Genomic DNA, 18,859 nt, shown 5'->3' on the forward strand with positions numbered 1-18,859 from the left:
GTATGGAGTTTCCTCAAAAAACTAAAAATGGAACTCCCATTTGACCCAGTGATCCCACTTCTAGGAATATATCCCAAGAAACTAGAAACACCAATCAGGAAGGATATATGCACCCCTATGACATAGCAGCACAATTAACCATAGCTAAGATTTGGAAACAGCCTAAGTGCCTATCAGTAGATGAGTGGATTAAAAAACGGTGGTACATCTACACAATGGAATACTATGCTGTGGTAAAAAAGGAGTTCTTACAGCATGGATGGAACTGGAGAGCATTATGCTAAGTCAAATAAGCCAGGCAGATAAAGATAAATATCACATGATATCACTCATTTATGGAATATAATGAACAACATAAACTGATGAACAAAGACAGAGACAGAGAAACATTGATCAGACCATCAAACCTCAGAGGGAAGGTAGGGAAGGGTGGGGGAAGGGGGAGAGATCAACCAAAGGACTTATATGCAAGTATATAGGCCTAACCAATGGACACAGACAATAGGGTGGTGAGGACATGAGTGGGGGTGTGGTGGGTAATGTGGGGATAAGGACACATATGTAATAACTTAATCAATAAAGAACTTAAAAAAATGTTCAAATTTTAAAATAACACATTCGCTGTTCTTAGGGGTTATACATGATATATTTTCAGAATGCCTCATTGACCACATTGCTGTAAAGAAGTCTTAAGTTTGCTTCCTATAATGATTTTTTCCCATTTGTAATGCTACAAACATAAGAGTACAAACATATTTTGGACCTGCAGAAATGCACGTCTTATTTTTTTGTTTGTTTAGCCAGTTTCGGAAAGTTCAAACATTCTTTTGTAACCCCATGAAGCATGCAAAGTAAATATAATTGAATACCCTTTAATTCCAAAGTGATCAATAACATTTATCCTTTATTTTTAAGAGATCCAACAATAAGACTTTTAAAAAAATCGAACGTATTTCTTTGGAGCCTGTATTGGATGAACAATTCCTTAGGTAGTATAATTAAAATGAATAATGAATAGGCTATTCTAGAAAATTCAAATCTTAGTTTTTGAGAATATATGATCAGCAATAACACTACATTATGTAATACAGAACTACAGGAATTTTATCCACAAATTAAACTGGGATTCAGCAAGGTCTCCAGGGCCTGTCCTTTACCTCATTCATTGAATTACACTTATTCCAAATAACCCTTAGGCAATTGCAAAAAAATGTAATTGACTTATAGTTTTTGAGGAGCTCAGCTAGTATCTGAGATTTACATTAATCAATATGTACCCTATTCACAAGAAAAACCTATAATGAAAATCACCAAAGGAATAGAATCATACAGAAATATGTACTCTCTTCCTGTGTTTCTTTGATTGATGAAATAACTTTTATATATATTCTATAAAGACATCTATAAAATGGAGGTTCTTTTTCAAGAACTATATTATCTCTGTGTTGACTTGAGTAGTTTAGCAGCTGAGAAGATCTCAAGAGTATTTTGCTTTAAGCAATACTTCCTCAAGCCTTTATTCAACACATTTCTCTCATAATAGCTCCAGAAGATTTCTGTGACTGATTATTCTATGAATTCATTCAAAATACACTGAAAGCTAACATTATGCTCATAATGAAAATGGCCAGGAATTAAAAACACAATATTTTAACCTGTTCCCTTGATAAAACCCCGTTTCCCTCCTAGTTTTCAACCTTATATATAAAATAAATTTTTCAGGCTCTATAACAGTCCTCACAGTTACAGGCATAAAGGACTCCCATTATAATAATGAGTTTCAAAACAACATAATGTTTAAAATTACTTTTAGTCAACTGAAAAAAAAAAATGGAGACATAGACACAATTATCATTTAAATGCTAGTCCAGCGATTTTTTCTACCACTAGAGGCACACTGGTGTGCCACAAGAATTTTTAAAACATGCAATACCTGACTGTTTAGTCAAGGGCAGTGATCTCTTTTCCCTTAGGTTGTAAAAAAAAAAAAAAAAAAAAAAAAAAAAAAAAAAAAAAAAAAGCCAATACAACAATAGTTATCCAGTGTGAATGAATCAAAATTACCTTTTTTTTTGTCAGATTGGCAGAAGAGGTGGTAATGTAAGAGCCTTCAGGTAGCATTGATGAGTGAGCGTCTCTGTGAGTGCAGGAAGCTGAGTGATGAGAAAGTACCCACAGTTTGCCTTAGAGGTTGAACTACAAGCTGATGTAGTTAGTACTTTTATTTAAAAATTAGGGCAATATAGCTTAAATTATTTTAATTTCTGTGAGCTTCTAGATGCAATTCCATGCAATTGGAATTGGATAGTTCTTTACATAAAGAGAATGAGAATTATCTAAGACCTCTTTTATTTCTGTCCTTCGTGCCACAGGTATGGGCGTCCTAAATTATCAGACAGAAACAGGAAATTAGCTTTTATTAAAGGAAATGGTGTCCAAAACATTTACTTCTTAAAATGTTTACAACAAAATAACTACAGCTATATAGGATACAATACACACCTAAACTTGATTCTTTTCTGCTGTATATGTAGCAAATATCTTTCTCACTTAGTCATTTACACTAACTGTCAAATGCATTTGCTGTAAATAATAGCCAAACTGCACACATCATCATAGAAGAGAAGCAAGGGCAAGCAGTACTTATCCATAGTTTATTGGCCAACTTATGAACAAGCATAGACAATTATAAATTAGCCTTCTTAGCAATTCTGAGATTTGAATCACATAGGCAGATGATGTTTTCAGTAAAAGTTCTGGAAAGTATCTGGTGATTCATGCGGCTGGAGGTCAAGAGAGATGCCCCATTTGGTGGCATGAGCTCTTCCTTCATCACATCCACCAGTTACTTCTCTGGGACCAAAAGGAAAGGGAGACTGCTCCACCAGAAGCCACAATATATTTTTTTTCCATATGTAGTAAAGCTGCAGTCTCCCTCCTATTATTTCAGTCCTCTAAAGTAGATGCCACTTTCTTAAACTCTAACTGCAGAATGTTAGGGATTAAATTGACCTTAAGGATTATTTTATTGCCTAGGAAAGTTAGACCCCGCATCATCAATTGCATGACTAATTAGTGGTAAAGCTGGTGAACAAACAATCTGCAAGACTTCTTGCCCATCCCCTTGGACTACACCATCCTGCTGCTTTCCATTCCTTCTCCTTTTATTCTCAGGACGTAGTTGAGAAGCATTGGAATAATGTTTTGCTGGCACTTCTTTAAGCATTTTCCTTCTCCATACATGCAGAACAATCAGGCTGTTGAGCATAACAACTTGTCTAATTCTTAAGGAATCTCTGTATTTTTCTCCAAACAGCCTCCAAACCAGTGGATTTGAAATTATGCACTGGCCCTGTTCCTAACACCACACAGCTGTGCCACATCCCCTGTCCAATTGAATGTGAGGTTTCACCGTGGTCAGCTTGGGGACCTTGTACTTATGAAAACTGTAATGACCAGCAAGGCAAAAAAGGTATGTAATGTTAACATGGCATACTTGGAATTCTCATCAATTGTGTCAAACCATGAGTTATTTAAAAAGGCTACTCTGTTTCTCTTGTAGTTATTCATTTGTGATATTTTCCAGAATGGCTAAAGAGTATTGATTGTAAAAGATGAATAAACCTAGTCTGGTGATGGTACCAGAAGATTGAAATTGAAGTAAGCAAGATATTTGGTAATTTAGACAACAGATGGAGAATGTCTAAGGCAATTTTGCACAGTGGTTATAATTAGCTGTGGTGTCAGGCTGACCTGGATTGGAAACCCTATTCAGTCTTATATTGTTTAGATAAGTTAATTAACTTATCTAAATCTTTGTCCCTTTATCTTTGAGGGGGATGTAATAATATCTGCCACCCAAGTTTTCTCTAAAGATTCAATGAGATAATAATCATAAAGCTCTTTTTTTTAAAAAATATATTTTATTGATTTTTTACAGAGAGGAAGGGAGATAGAGAGTTAGAAACATCGATGAGAGAGAAACATCGATCAGCTGCCCCCTGCACATCTCCTACTGGGGATATGCCCGCAACCCAGGTACATGCCCTTGACCGGAATCGAACCTGGGACCTTTCAGTCCGCAGGCCGACGCTCTAACCACTGAGCCAAACCGGTTTCGGCATAAAGCTCTTAATTCAGTGCCTGACCCGTAGCTAGTGCCCAGTAAACAGAACTCATTACTCTGAAGATAAAAACAAAAACAAAATGCTATTGATTTTATGATGCAAATGATAATTCTAGGAAGAGTAGAATAAATGCAGTGTCTTGTTATGTGGTAAGCATGGTGGGATAATTTTAACATGATCAGGTAATGAAAATCATTTCCCCGTTTTCTTTCAAAGGGTAGTGTCCTAGAGATTCCAACAGGTTCACATAGCAACAGACATGAATTTTGTTATACATTGTCAGAAAGGCAACACTTATGTGCTACGAAGGCACAGAACAGGACTTTGACTACTCATTAGAGTCCAGATGGTTTATATCCCTAATTCTAATTTCCAGGGAGTTCAAAATCAACTAAGTCTCAAAGGGACAATTTCCTGGGACTGTTCAACTTATAAGAAGTTCCTTTTCAGATTTAATCATGCGGTAGTATTGAAGAATTTGAATAGCACTTTTGTCTGGTCATGAATATTTCTGAATAGCTTGATATTTCATTGTTTCTTTGAATATTTTATAACTGCAGACTTTCTAAGTCAAGCAAAATCAATCTAGATCTCTCTTTTTCTCTCTCTTCCTCCCCCTACCTACAGCCCTTGAGGATGTGATGGGAGATAGATGGCATGTCTTGCCTTATTTTTACTATAGTAAGCTAACACCAAAAGTTTCTCTTTGGCCATTATGTTTATTCATTCATTTATATATTTAATGAATTATTAATAAACTCACATTAGCCTGCAGTGGTTGGCAAACTGCGGCTCACGAGCCACATGTGGCTCTTTGGCCCCTTGAGTGTGGCTCTTTCACAAAATACCACGTGCGGGCACGCATGTACAGTGGGGCCTTGACTTTCGAGTGTCCCGACTAACGAGTTTTTCGAGATACGAGCCGTCTCTTGGACGATTTTTTGCTTTGAGTTGCGAGCTAAAATTTGGGCTACGAGCCAACTTCAGATACCCCACCGCTAGTTGGCGCAGCGAACGTCACAGTGAACGCCACAATATCAGCCCAGCATCACGTGTCTCACTCGTTCACTTTTGATTTGACATACGAGTAATTTGAGTTACGAGCTCCGTCATGGAACGAATTAAACTCGTAAGTCAAGGCCCCACTGTACAGTGCGATTGAAACTTCGTGGCCCATGCATAGAAGTTGGTATTTTGTGGAAGAGCCACACTCAAGGGGCCAAAGAGCCGCATGTGGCTCTCGAGCCACAGTTTGCCGACCACTGGCCTAGAGTTTGAGGATATACCAGTGATTAAAGCAGATATGATTTATACCTCCTAACCTCATCCACCTTTCACTCCGAGTTTTTTGGATTTTTTTCAGCCTTCTACAATATTCAACCCTCCATGGTAGCAATAAATATTTTCCTTCCCCAATAAATCAGGTTTCAAACTGAGGAAGCGGCGCATTACCAATGAGCCCCCTGGAGGCTCGGGGGGCACTGGGAGCTGCCCTCACTTACTGGAAGCCATTCCCTGTGAGGAGCCATCCTGCTACGAGTGGAAAGCAGTGAGGCTTGGAGACTGTGAACCAGACAATGGAAAAGAGTGTGGTCCAGGCGCTCAAGTCCAGGAGGTTGTCTGCATCAACAGTGATGGTGAGACAGACCTATCTGTCCTGCTTGTGTGATTGTCTGTTTGACCCTGTGCTTTACCCTGTGATAAAAATCTCTCTCATCTTCTCTCATCATAATTGGTTCCATTTAAGAACACAGAAATAGCTGCTGCTTCTTTCATTCTTTCCTTAACTCCTTCCACCTCCCTCCCTCCCTCCCTTCTTCCTTCCTAATGGTGGCAGTAAAGAGGTTCTTTGAACAACCACAGTATTTTTTTCATTTGAAAATAGGTAAAACAGACTAAGAATTAAATCATCATTAGGCCAATAATGTATTAAATTGCCAAATTTTAAAATAATGGGAAAAGGTAACATTTTTCTAAGTGGTATTTTTTCCCCCAAAGAAAATGAGAAGCGTTATAAGGTTTGGTTAACTTGTCTTGAGAAGGCTTTATTTCACATCCTGATATTACAGCTTAGTGATATAATTTAATTTCCAGATTCCAGAGCCACTGGGCCTATCTCACCCTCGAGTTCCTGCATCAACCTTCTGAGCTCTAGGGCCTCCCCTCTGGGAATGTCAGACAGCCACTGGGATGGTGATTTTCCACGGTTCTTTTCCTGAGCTGCCTTGGACTTTCACAACTGAGTTTTGTTTGATAAAATATCCTGTCTTGTTAGCCCTGACATAAGATTTTACATTCTTTCCAAGAGTGCTGCGACTGTTTTAAGGAGATCCCCTTACTCTGCAGCAATCCCTGGGTCACACTTAGGAAACAGACCTTCCCCAGACATCGTTTAAAACCCCTGGCTCAGAGCATCTCTAAGGCTCCTTCCCACTCTCGAATCTTATGACTCTGCACAGCAGGGCAGCATGAGCACCGTGCCCCAGGGGCCTGTGGTCTGACAGTTTATACTGTTTCCAGCACACGCGGAAGCATTCTGGCGCCCTCAGGGGCACTGGGACATCTGGTAACCATCATAATTCCTCCTATCCCATTTTCTTACAGCATGCAGGACTGCTTCCTCCTGTGAGGCAGTCACTGTTCAGTAGAGAAAGATAGTCTCTGGGGTAAGAGAATGACAGACACTGTCAGCACTGAGAAATTAGCCTTTCGACTTTGAAACGTACAGCGTCTTCTTTGTCCAGAGTCCAAGGTAGCCAAGCAGGACAGCACCAGGTAAAATCCACACCAGCGCCTGCGGTTGGAAGGTGAAGAAAGGGATCATTGATCCGGTAGTTTGCACTGAAGGTCATCTATTTTTCTTTTTTTCTCTGTAGATACAATTAAATAGGATCCAGCCTCTCGTTAGCTTTTTACCCAGTTCTGCCCTAAAAAAGGAGATTCACATCTAGGAAAAAAGAAAGCAGAAGAAACACTTTCTGTTGCACTTATACACCCACTTCAAATCCTCATTTGGATTCGATGGCACCCTCTGTGTTTCCTTCTGAGCTGCTGTAGAAGCAGTAAGGGTCATATTTATTTTGGCATCATTGGTAACTCCTTTACTGATACCACTTCTTGATTTTTCCCCTCAATTGAAATAATTTTCTTTTGTCCTCCTGTAGACCGAGGGAGGAACCGGATCCCATGTACGTGGTATATTTGGGCAAGCTAAAATAAAATTAAAAATGCTGAGCTGAAAAGCTAATTGCCCATGAAACCTTTGCCCAAATATTATCAGATGAAAAATCAGATCTCACTTATTGCTGTGCTCTTCCTGCATGTTTGTGGAAATTGGGTATATCTTAAATATACTAGAGGAACTAGCTATTTAAAAAATATCAGTGCTTAATTCTAATTTTGTCAGGTAAAATATTTTGTAACACAGATATTTACCTCTTAAGTTGTCTTGTGGAACATGAAAGAACAAGCAAAAGAATGAGTTAGCTATGACTGGTTATATTGAAGAGTGATGTATGTTATAACTTAAAAGGCAAACTGATAACTCGCTTTACATATAAGCTGGTTTCACTTCATCTATTGCACAGAAAGAAGGAATAAAAAATGGTAAGATGTACGCTATGGATATTGGATTCGTCATTATTGTCCTTTATTAGGACATCTCTTTCATCATTAAATTTTACATCCTGGCATTAATTAGTTGTAGTGCAGCTCAATATTTTAACTGGCTCAACTACAGGGATGTATAAAATCAAGAAAATTCTCTGTTATTGTATATCCTAGAGGCTGTTCAAATTTCTATATAATTGAACCATAATTGAGCTGATAGAAGCAGAGCAAAAACTGGAGCCCTGTAAATACTCCTCCAGTACTGTTACCATGTGGTTGGTCACCTAGTAAGTGTTTAGCAGCTGCACCAAATGTTGTTTTATAATTAAATCGAACCCAGGGAATTAAAGTTGATTAGTTGTACAGGCTCTACCTCTAGGCCTGGCTGCAACTATAGATTTTGTTTTATAATTAAGTTAAAGCTCAGCTAGGGAAATGAGGAATTGGAGTCTATGAATACAGAAAATAATAAAAATACTTTTTTTTTTTTACCTCCCACATTCCCCATAAATTTACAACCTTGTTAATGACCTTAAAACATTTAAAACATCTATTTTTTTTCCTGAAATATTCTTTTCCGGGCTTCCAGAGATCATTAAGGTTTGCTGGTGCTGGTTTATTTTTTATTTTTATTTTTTTCATTTCTCCAGTGTCTTCTAAGGAGTAGGATTGGGGAAGGAGTCCTATGTAAATTCTCTGGCAGGTAGAGAAGTATAACAGAAGCAATTCAGAGAACTCAGAAACATTTTATGTGTAATAGAAAAAAATATCACAACTTAAAGATGCTCAAAAAAGCAATTTTAGATCTCTGAGCACAAATACAGGAACTACTTACTCCAAATGTCTGGTGGTAAGTTGGTGAGCCAGGATTGGATCAATGAGAAAACCCAAATTTTCTCTACTTTAGATTTTGCAAAATTTGCCCTTGTTTCAGTTGAAGGTGTAAATTTGGTGAGGCAAGAGTATTTTGTATCCCAAATCAGTTGGTTAGAGACAAAACTAAGCAAGACTATTAGGCTGAAAGTGGGAAAAAGAAAATCTATTGTCTTATTGATTTCTTAAGGAGACCGTAACCAAATATTGTTTTCATATTTTCCTCCCCTCTGTGGAAAAAAATAAATGATGCCATCCATATCTGATTACCATGGGCTCTATTTCAGGTGTCATTGTACTGACACCTCTCTGTGCCAATTTCAAAACCACAGTTTTGTTATTTTGTCTTGGTACTTTTTTGAAAATCCGTGAACCTCAGCAGTTTTGAAATGCCTGCAACTTCTATGCCACCTTTCTTCTTTTTCTACCCATTAGTAAAAGTTAACATAGGGACATTCATGTAGAGGACTCCTGTTTATGCTTAACAGAGTTTTATGAAACCAAACAATTACATTTCTATGGAAATAAATTGCTACAACAATTCATTCTTACATGGCTATTAATGGTGCAGTAGCAAGAGCAGTGACCGGCCAGGACTCTCAGAGTGTATTATGCTATTCTTAAAGCACTGTGGCTCTGGTTCAACTCTCTCCTCTTCCATTGGGTAAGGCATATAAAAATTCAAATAAAGGGGAATATCATTTTATGGATAACTGCAAATCACTCTAACTTATTGGTTAAAAGTACCAGTAACTGACTTTAAATGTCATTAACAACCAATTTTTTATCATGTACCTAAAATCTGATTGTAACACACCACTGTGTCCTATCACTATGGTTAGAAAGTATTGGATTAATAAGAGCATCCAGTAACCAATTCCTCATGTACAGATAGAAGGACTTGAGATAATATTAGATGTTTATAAATCATATGTAAATAGATATAAGATATCTTACCTTATGCATGTGAATTCATTATATGCAGACATTTTTCAATTTATTGTGTGAGAAGCTAGATCTGTTTTTGTAAAGAGTGTCCTAGTTCCCCCAGTATCAGAATCTCCTTAAAAGTATGCTGTAAAATCAGATTTCTAAGTCTTCTCTATTGGCCCAGTGAATTACAAACTATTAAGGTAAGTCCCAGAAAATTGCATTTTTACAAAGCTTCCTGGATGGTTCTGCTGTCCAGTGAAGGTTGTGCAAATGACAATAGGTTGGGTTTTGCAACTAAAACCCAACTCTGTTATTAGAGGAGAGGGAGCAAAACACCAGTAATAGAGAGAGAGAAATTATAAAATTTATCGTTGAGACTAATATTTTGCTTGATCGAGGATATACATAAACTCTCCTAGAATCATAGGCCAGGTCAAGGGTTAGGATACACAGGGTTCATTCAGGATGCACTCCCAGGAGAAACCCGTAAGACAAGGGGGAACAAAGAAGCAAAATAAAAATGTCAATTCATATGTATAGAGCTAGATGAGAATGCAATTTCAGAAGCATGATCACTCTCTGGAACTGGAATCTGCTTCTTAACACCAATTACACAGCCATTACATGAAAAAGCTGATCTTTTAAATGCAAAAATATGCCCTATAACTGAGTTGCTTTTCCATAATTTAAGCAATAAATCAACTAAGTTTCCTTCCTGTAGAATGCTCCGCTATTTAATGTGTTTGGAATATAATTAGGTTGGATATTATGCTTAAATCTAAGGTCTCTTACTTTACAATTAGGATAATCTAACAATGTTGGCAGGAGTTTGTTTCCTATAACTGAATTGAGATTCTCTATTTAATTTGTTGTAAAGATGAAATTTTTCTTTAATTTAAGGCAGTGGGTTATTTTTCACTATTGGTTTGTAGTAATCACAATTTTACTTTGGCCTTAAAAAATCTGACATCAGATACCGTGATCTGTCTTCTGTGTGTGTTTGTTTTGGGTTTGTAAACTCTCAGGATTGAGCCCATGTTCTTTTGCATAGCAAAATGCCTTAGCAAAGAAATAGAATTTTAGAAAGAGTTTTCTTTTTTTTAAGTAGTATAGATTTAGCTAAAGCCTCAGATGAAAGTTAAGTAACCAATAATTTACTTACCACTTAATGATCCTATATAATAAAAGGCTAACATGCAAATTGACCAAACGGCAGAACAACCGGTTGCCATGACATGCACTGACCACCAGGGGGCAGACACTCAACATTGGATCTGCCTCTTGGTGGTCAGTGCGCTCCCTCAGGGGGAGCACCACTCAGCCAGAAGCCAGGCTCAAGGCTGGCAAGTGCAGTGGTAGTAGCGGGAGCCTCTCCCACCTCCACAGCAGCAATAAGGATGTCCGACTGCCGACTTAGACCCACTCCCCATAGAGTGGGCCTAAGCCATCAGTTGGACATCCCCCAAGGGCTCCTGGATTGTGAGTGGGCACAGGCCAGGCTGAGGGACCTCTCCCCCTCCCCCCCGAGTGCACAAATTACATGCAGCGAGCCTTTAGTAATGATATAAATTCCCAGTAAGTGTTAACTGCTACTTCAAATGGCAAGTATAAGAGAAAACAGCCTTGCACTTTATCAGTGTTGGTCAAATGCTGGGTCAGTAAAAAGCCCAGTAGGGATAAAAAACACATCTTTCCATCAAATTGGGCAGGAGTTTGATGATTAAAATTAATAACTAATTTTAACTACTTAAAGGTAGAAGAAGGTAAAGGGTGAATAAATGGTGATGGAAGGAGACTTACTTGACTTGCAGTGGTAAATACACTATACAATATACAGATGATATATTATAGAATTGTACACCTGAAACCTGTATTTTATTAACCAATGCCACCCCAATAAATTCAATTAAAAAAGAAAGAAAAATAAAGGAAAACAACAAAAATAACCCAGATGTACCTCATTTCTTACATCAGTGGGCCCCTTGTCTTTTTGTGACTCTGCTTATCTCCTGTCAGACTTTGTCCTCTCATGACCTCATTGATTCTAGATTCTCTTCCTACCTCTCAGGCCCTATGTCATTTAACTATTACTGGTAACAAGCCACCTCCAAACTCACTGGCTGCACCCAAAACCAATGAGAATTCCTGCTCAGGCTTTCCCTGGGCTCACCTATGGAGGTTGGACTATGACTGAAGGTCCAAGGTGGCCTCCTTCCCGTATTTTGCAGTTGGTGCTGACTGACGCAGTTATAATGGGCAGGGACATAAGCTGTACCTCTTGATGAGAGATGTTACAAAGAATTATGGCAGAGAATTTAATTTACTGCAGTCCACTTTTAATCACAATTGCTTTTACTCCTCCACATGCAAAATATAATCCCTCAGCATCCAAGGCCACCCTAATTCTCATGCAATTATACCGTCACGCTTAAATTTCACTTTCTCATAATCTGCATCTGGTTTTTGGGTACAGAAATTGGGGTGTGGCTACTTTTTTCACACATTTACTTTGAGCACTTACTTTCAGAGTAGCTGTTTTTCTCCCATGGGCAATTTGTCATAAGTTACCTGTGCACTTCAAAATAAGTAATTTAATGCTATCTTTTAATCATGGGTTTTTTGAGAGGAAAAGGACAATAAATCATACAATAAAAACTATTGGAGGTCTGAGCAGGCGAGTGACCAAAACTGAGTTATATTTTTAAAGAATAGCTCATGTTGCTTTGTTGAGACTAAACATTAAAGGAGAAGAGAAGTGAAGAGGCTGTTGCTGTAACTCAGGGAAGAGATGAAGCTTTGGTAAGGGTTGAACAATGGAAGGGTGTGTGCTAGTTTAGAAGAATTAAACTATTTGGGAGGAACAGGGGTAGGTAGTTAATAGAGATATTGGTATACGTACTGAGATCAGGTTTTCCTTTCTGGGGGGGGGTCACGGGTCTCCCACCACAAATCCTATCTTCATCATCATGCCATTTAGCTGCTTAAAATTTCTTGCTGGCTTCCTGTTGCTTTTTGCATAAAGTTCAAAGCCACTGGAGAAATCATAGAATGTTTCCCCTGATTTTATTTTGCCCACTTTACCAATTGCTTTTTCTATCCTTTATTACACCATTGTATATTTTATAGAACTTGGTTATTTATCCTTTCCTGTTACCCATCCTCCCCTCTATGGAGTTACTATGGAGTCAGGCTCATGACTTATTTTTGTAGACATATTTCCTAGCACTGTGCTCTACATAACAGATTGTCAGTAAGTTTCTGATTCATCAATAATTTCTTGCTTTCTCTTATCCCTAAACATCACATATTTTTAGGAAATTACTCAATTTCACCTTAAGTAAACTTGTGTTATTGTACTGACTGAAAATTTAAGCTTTATCTACCAGATATCAGATAAAGCATGACACTAGATTGCACACTCTATTACTATCTCAAAGTACCTTCACATTCCATTACCCTCAAGTCCCAGTGCACCAGAGCAAAAGAGCTACTGAATTTGCATAAAGAGAAAAAAAAGATAAACAGAATGTACATAAAAACCTATAATCTGGAGGGTTTCTTTCAAAGCTTTTATCATTAGACTGTTTTTTGTTGAGATTCAATTTTCTGGAACCCAGTCATTGAAGCACAGGGTCTAGGTTCAGATAACTTTCTTTGGCAAGTTATTTAAATTCTCTGTGATTAAGTTTCCTCATCTGTGAAATAAGGATAGTAAAATTACCTACTCATAACATTGTTGTGAAGTATGAGTGAGTCAATATATGTTCAGTGCTAAGAACTGTGCCTGACACATAATAAATACTGTTTAAGTAATCATTGTTACTATCATTCTTCTGTGATGAATTCAATAGTGAAAAAGTTAACTAAGCACAAAGACCATTCTTTTTTATTTTACTAAGAATTTTACTACTTACCCATACTGATCAAATGATTTACAGTCTATCCTTTATTTTTATAATGTCCTTATTAAATAACATCCTCATAAATATTCTACTATAACACCCTCATAAATAAACTTATTTTAAAAGAATGTGTATATAGTTTTAAAGAAATCAGTGCATTCTTCCTGTTCTATTAACTACTATAAAATAAGTATATAACAGTAAAATTTCATAATAGAACATTTTTTCACATGTTACACAAGCAAAACAAATCTAAATTATATTTTTTCACTTGACACATTGTATTGATTCAAATTACAATTCTAGTCATGTCTTTTGAAGAGAACTAAGATTGTTTCACCAAATTTATGAAATTAATTATTGTAACATATTGCTATTAATTTTAAAGTAGATTATGAGTGTGTATTTTTCTATTTGTGTGACCTAACTATTGCACTGAGTGTGTCATATCAGGAACATGCAGTTTTCTTAGGAAGATAAGTCACTGACTACAGCTAAAAATAAGACTTAAGTTGATTTATATAAGATCAGGATATATGGTTGTGGAATGACAATTAAACACAATGAGAAAAGAAATCTGTATTAATCTTTGAACTTTAAGACTGCATTAAGTGAAAGCTAGGGAAATATATTTTCCCCAAACTCACCAATAATCCCCCCAAACTCACCAGTAATCCACATTAGGAAGTAATAGAGGAGATGCTATTTAGCTATGATTCTCAATCTGAGATTTCTTATATATTAGGGGCACTTATTATTGAAACAGGGCATCCTATCTAATAAAAGGTTAATATGCAAATTAACCGTCACTCCGTCATTCCCTCACTCCCTCACTCCATCACAAAGATGGCGGCTGCCACTGAGCTGGAGCGAGCAGGAGGCTTAGGTTGCCCCAGCAATGGAGGATGCTAAGCTTCTCACCTGCCCTGCCAACCCTGAGCTCCGCTCAAGGCTACTGCCGGGAGCCGGTCCATGCTTGCTGTTTCAAGGGACCTGGCATATATGGCATACTGTTCTTAATATGTTTGCTCACCTTCTTGGCACTATGTGTTTTAACCAAGGTCTCTGAGAAAGGTTGTTTCCCCAGGTAGGGATTTTCCCCTGAAGTTAGGGAGGGAATAAAACCTCTTAACTAAAGTGCCAGGTGGGTAATTAATCACTTTAACTACGAACAATCATGCTTAAGCTACATAATCTTTACTCCCTGGAATGGAGATAAGAAACGCCCTAACCTTTGGAATAGAGATTGATAGGATTGGAATCAACTGGTATAAATACAGATGTAACAAGACAGAACTTAGAACACAGAACTAAGAAGACAGAACCTACACAGAACCTAGAGACAGAAGAACTTCGCTGGAGAGAACATGGCAAAAGATCTTGGACTGAACCTGACTACAGAAATTGGCAAGAGAACCTGACTAGAACCTGGTGACTGAACCTGGCTGGAGAACCTGGACAGAACCTGGCTGGAAAACCTAGCGAGGGAACATGGCTACAGAACCTGGCTGGAGAACCTGGAGAACCTAGCAAGAGAACATGGACACAGAACCTGGCTGGAGATCCTAAGCAGAACTTCGCTGGAGATCCAGACCAGAACTTGGCTGGAGATCCTGGCTAGAGATCCTGGCTAGGCTGCTGATCAACTGAACGCTGTCTCCGTGTCATTCCTTCTTCGCCGACTCCGTCCACACCTTTGGGGACCCCTGGACCTGCTGGGGCCGGACCGCAGCAGGCTACAAAGTTTCAATTATAGAAGATAAATAAATCCCAGATTCCTGCTTCCAGCCAGTGTGGCCTCAGCTCGAGGAGGGGCTTGGAGCCTTGGTTGCCAGGGGCAACCCAGGCTTCGAGCTGGACCAAGGCAACAAAGTTTCAATTATAGAAGATAAATAAATCCCAGATACCTCCTTCCAGCCTGCCGGCATGGCCAGCCTGAAAACGGCCATCAGCCCCTCACCCAGGCTGGCCAGGCACCCCAGTGGGGACCCCCACCCTGAAGGGGGTGTGACCAGCCTGCAAATAGCCATCAGCCCCTCACCCATGCTGGCCAGGCACACCAGCAGGGACCCTCATCCTGAAGGGGCTGTGGCCAGCCTGAAAACAGTGCTCAGCCCCTCACCCAGGCTGGCCACAATCCCATGGGGTGAGGGTCCCCACTGGGGGACTTGACCAGCCTGAAAACAGCCATCAGCCCCTCACCCAGACTGGCCAGGCATCCCAGCGGGACCCCCACCCTGATCCGGCACACCCTTCAGGGCAAACCAGCCAGCCCCCACCTATGCACCAGGCCTCCACCCTATATAATAAAAGGGTAATATGCAAATTGACCCTAACAGCAGAACGACTGGGAATGACTGGTCACTATGACACACACTGACCTCCAGGGGGCAGACGCTCAATGGAGGAGATGCCCCCTGGTGGTCAGTGCGCTCCCACATGGGGGAGCTCTGCTCAGCCACAAACCAGGTTGATGGCTGCCAGCACAGCGATGGTGGTGGGAGCCTCTCCCGCCTCCTCAGCAGCACTAAGGATGTCCTACTGCTTAGGCCTACTCCCTGCTGGCAAGTGGACATCCCCCAAGGGCTCCCAGGCTGCCAGAGGGATGCCTGACTGCCATCTTAGGCCCAATCCCCCAGGGCATGGGCCGAGGCCAGCAGGTGGACATCCCCTGAGGGATCCAAACTGTGAGAGGGCACAGGCCGGGCTGAGCAGACCCCCCCCCCCAAGTGCACAAATTTTTGTGCACCAGGCCTCTAGTGTTGTATAAAAAGCCACAAGATTAATACAGTGCATTTTCTTAGCTTTCATTTTGGCCAATGGCCTAAAAGGGATAGAGAAGAATGTAAGTAAAATTAACTAATAAAAATTTTAAGTCTTTTATCCTGTACCTTAAAATTATAAATCTTTCATCAAAAGGGATTGCTAAATTGTTTAAAAATTTAAAAGATATATATATTAATTATATGTTGCTTGCCTCCTCAACATTCATTCATTCTCTTCTCTCATCTACTGTGCCTCAGATTTTTCTTTAAGAAATTCATGTGTCCCCTAAACTAAACCTATTCACGAGGCTTGCTGAGATTGATCTCATTTCTCCTCCAAGGCTGTAACTCATCTACCTGGCCATCGTGACTGCATTAAGGATGAACATATGACCTAATTTGGGCTAGCAACAGAAAATACACCCAAGAACTTGGGCAGAAATAACTAAAAGAGACACTGGAACTGTCCAGAGTCACCACATAAAGTTGATGATATTAAAGGCAGGAGGAGAGATGGAAGTATTAGTTGGTGTCATTTGAGCCATTGGCTCTGTCTTCCCCTGAAGCCATTTTAATCATTACCTGAAGCTATTATTTCAACCAGTAAAGTCTCTTCATTATTTTTACCCAAAAAGAGGTCTGATACCGAAAGAGATTAGAAAGGTCCTGCTTTAAATGAGTGGCTACCTGAGCTTCTATTTTCAGATGTATACTAAATTCGCCTGTAAGAAATTAACCACTCTCCATTTTTAAAAAAGAATCTGTCTATGACAACATTTGCAAAACTCCTAGAATATATGAAAGAAGAGTCTAATGTGGCCTTTCCAAATAAGTTAATTTCTGAGAAGATTTCTCAGTGGCAAAGCTGCAGGTGACTATCTGGTTGAAAGAAGAGGGACTTGTTTTGTCTCTGCAGAGCATTTGATGTTAGGATGAGAAAATATCATTGTCCTTACCAAAGCAGAAGGCAGCCAATCAATGATTCTCTTTTATCATTGATGTTTCTATCCATTTCTCCTTCTCCCTTCCTCTCTCTGAAATCAATAAAAACATTTTTTTTAAAAGATTCCAAAATTTCAACTTTGATCCAAAGCTACATTAGCATTTTTAATAAGAAATGTATGCAGAAAGCCTCCTTCGGGCTTTGCTAAGATACAGAACCCAGCAGATGGTTACATTCCATGAGAAAGCTAGAACCCTCTAGAGATGTTCTGATTACATAAATAAAGAATTGGTTTGAATATTGGTTAAATTTTCAAGAGTCTTCTACCAAGACACATTCATTCATTGCTTCCACATTTATTGTGCCTCTCTGGGTCAGGCATTGTAGCTTGTGCTGGTGATATTCATATTATTAATGACAGTTTCTGTCCAACAAGCACCCACTATGTAGTGGGAGATGGGAAAATATGTAGTCAAATTGTTTTAACATAGTGCAATAATTTCTAAATTAGAGATATGTTCAGAGTGCTAAGGGGCAGAGTGGGTAGGGTTTACTTTTTACCTTGGAGGCCACTGAAGGCTTTAGAAAAGTGATGACTTAGGTGTTAATGCAAAGGATAAATAAAATTCGTAAGAAGGTCAGTATATTTTAGGCTAAAATCACAGCTATGCAAAAGCAGAGAGGTGTGAAAGAACTTGAGATGTTGGCGGAGCTGCAAATATTTGGGCAAGTCACTGCAGAATTTGTGTTTGGGAAGTTGGAGGAGATGAGTCTTTTTGGAGAGTACCAGATCATAAAAAAAAGCCAAGTTAAGAGACTCTATTCCATTCTATTTGGAATTAAAAGTATTCTGTCAGGGAAGTGGTATGATCAGATCATTTGGAAATAGAACTCCTAGCCACAGCAGAGAGGAAGGGAGGTTGAAACAGATGCACTTATTCTTTTTTAAACTAAACCAACAAGTGTGGCTATGAAACAAAATTTGATCTAGGTTTAATCTTGAGGTTTCTATAGCAATGAAATTTGTTTTTAACCAGTGATGTTGATGCTATGTTGCTCACCTGTCACACAGTAAATTTAGAAAGTGGGAAATCTATCCATATGTTTTAGAGTCTGTTTTATGTGAAAGACCTTTTATGGGTTGTCATAATGTAAAGAAGGAATGATCCAAATTAGTATAATATAGCAAGTAAATTAAGAAAGAAGTTATATTGAAGACTACTTTTTATGTATTTTTAAGAGTCCCTGACAATGTAGTGAAAAGAATATATTTCGTAATTATTGGTAAAATCTATATCCAAGCTTCATGCACACATACCTCTGACATCTTCATAATAAGGTTAAAGATTGATATATCACAATAATAGTGGTGAAAGCTGTAATTTTTAAGTATTACATTTTATGTGCCAGAAGTTCTTGAAAAAATAACAGTATAATTGAATTAATTTTGTTATTTATAAGTAATAGGTTGTTTTAAGTTTCACATGCCTGGAATTGATCTATAATCTTATTAACAATGATTAAGATGTTCATTATTCTTTCATTTTTAAGTTTAAAATTGATTTTCTTATAGTTTCAATTTGATATGAAGACTATTTATGCATTTTATGGTTTTTTAATACATTCATTTATAATATTGTTTCTTAACAGGATAGATAGTGCTGTGTAGGTGAACTATACTCAATCTATTGATTGCAGTTGGAGGAA

General features: G+C 38.5%; 1 protein-coding gene across 4 annotated transcripts in view; it reads left to right on the forward strand.

Annotated features, from left to right (window-relative positions):
- THSD7A (thrombospondin type 1 domain containing 7A) overlaps positions 1-18,859 on the forward strand; it is a 319,576-nt gene that overhangs the window by 179,315 nt on the left and 121,402 nt on the right. For all 4 annotated transcript variants that reach the window (XM_036328030.1, XM_036328032.1, XM_036328031.1 and 1 more), the window contains 2 exons: positions 3,317-3,472; positions 5,552-5,764. In XM_036328030.1, the coding sequence (XP_036183923.1) occupies positions 3,317-3,472; positions 5,552-5,764 (369 nt within the window). The remainder of the gene's footprint in view (positions 1-3,316; positions 3,473-5,551; positions 5,765-18,859) is intronic.

The sequence above is a fragment of the Myotis myotis genome, unplaced genomic scaffold, assembly GCF_014108235.1.
Source record: "Myotis myotis isolate mMyoMyo1 unplaced genomic scaffold, mMyoMyo1.p scaffold_m19_p_11, whole genome shotgun sequence".
NCBI lineage: Eukaryota > Metazoa > Chordata > Mammalia > Chiroptera > Vespertilionidae > Myotis > Myotis myotis.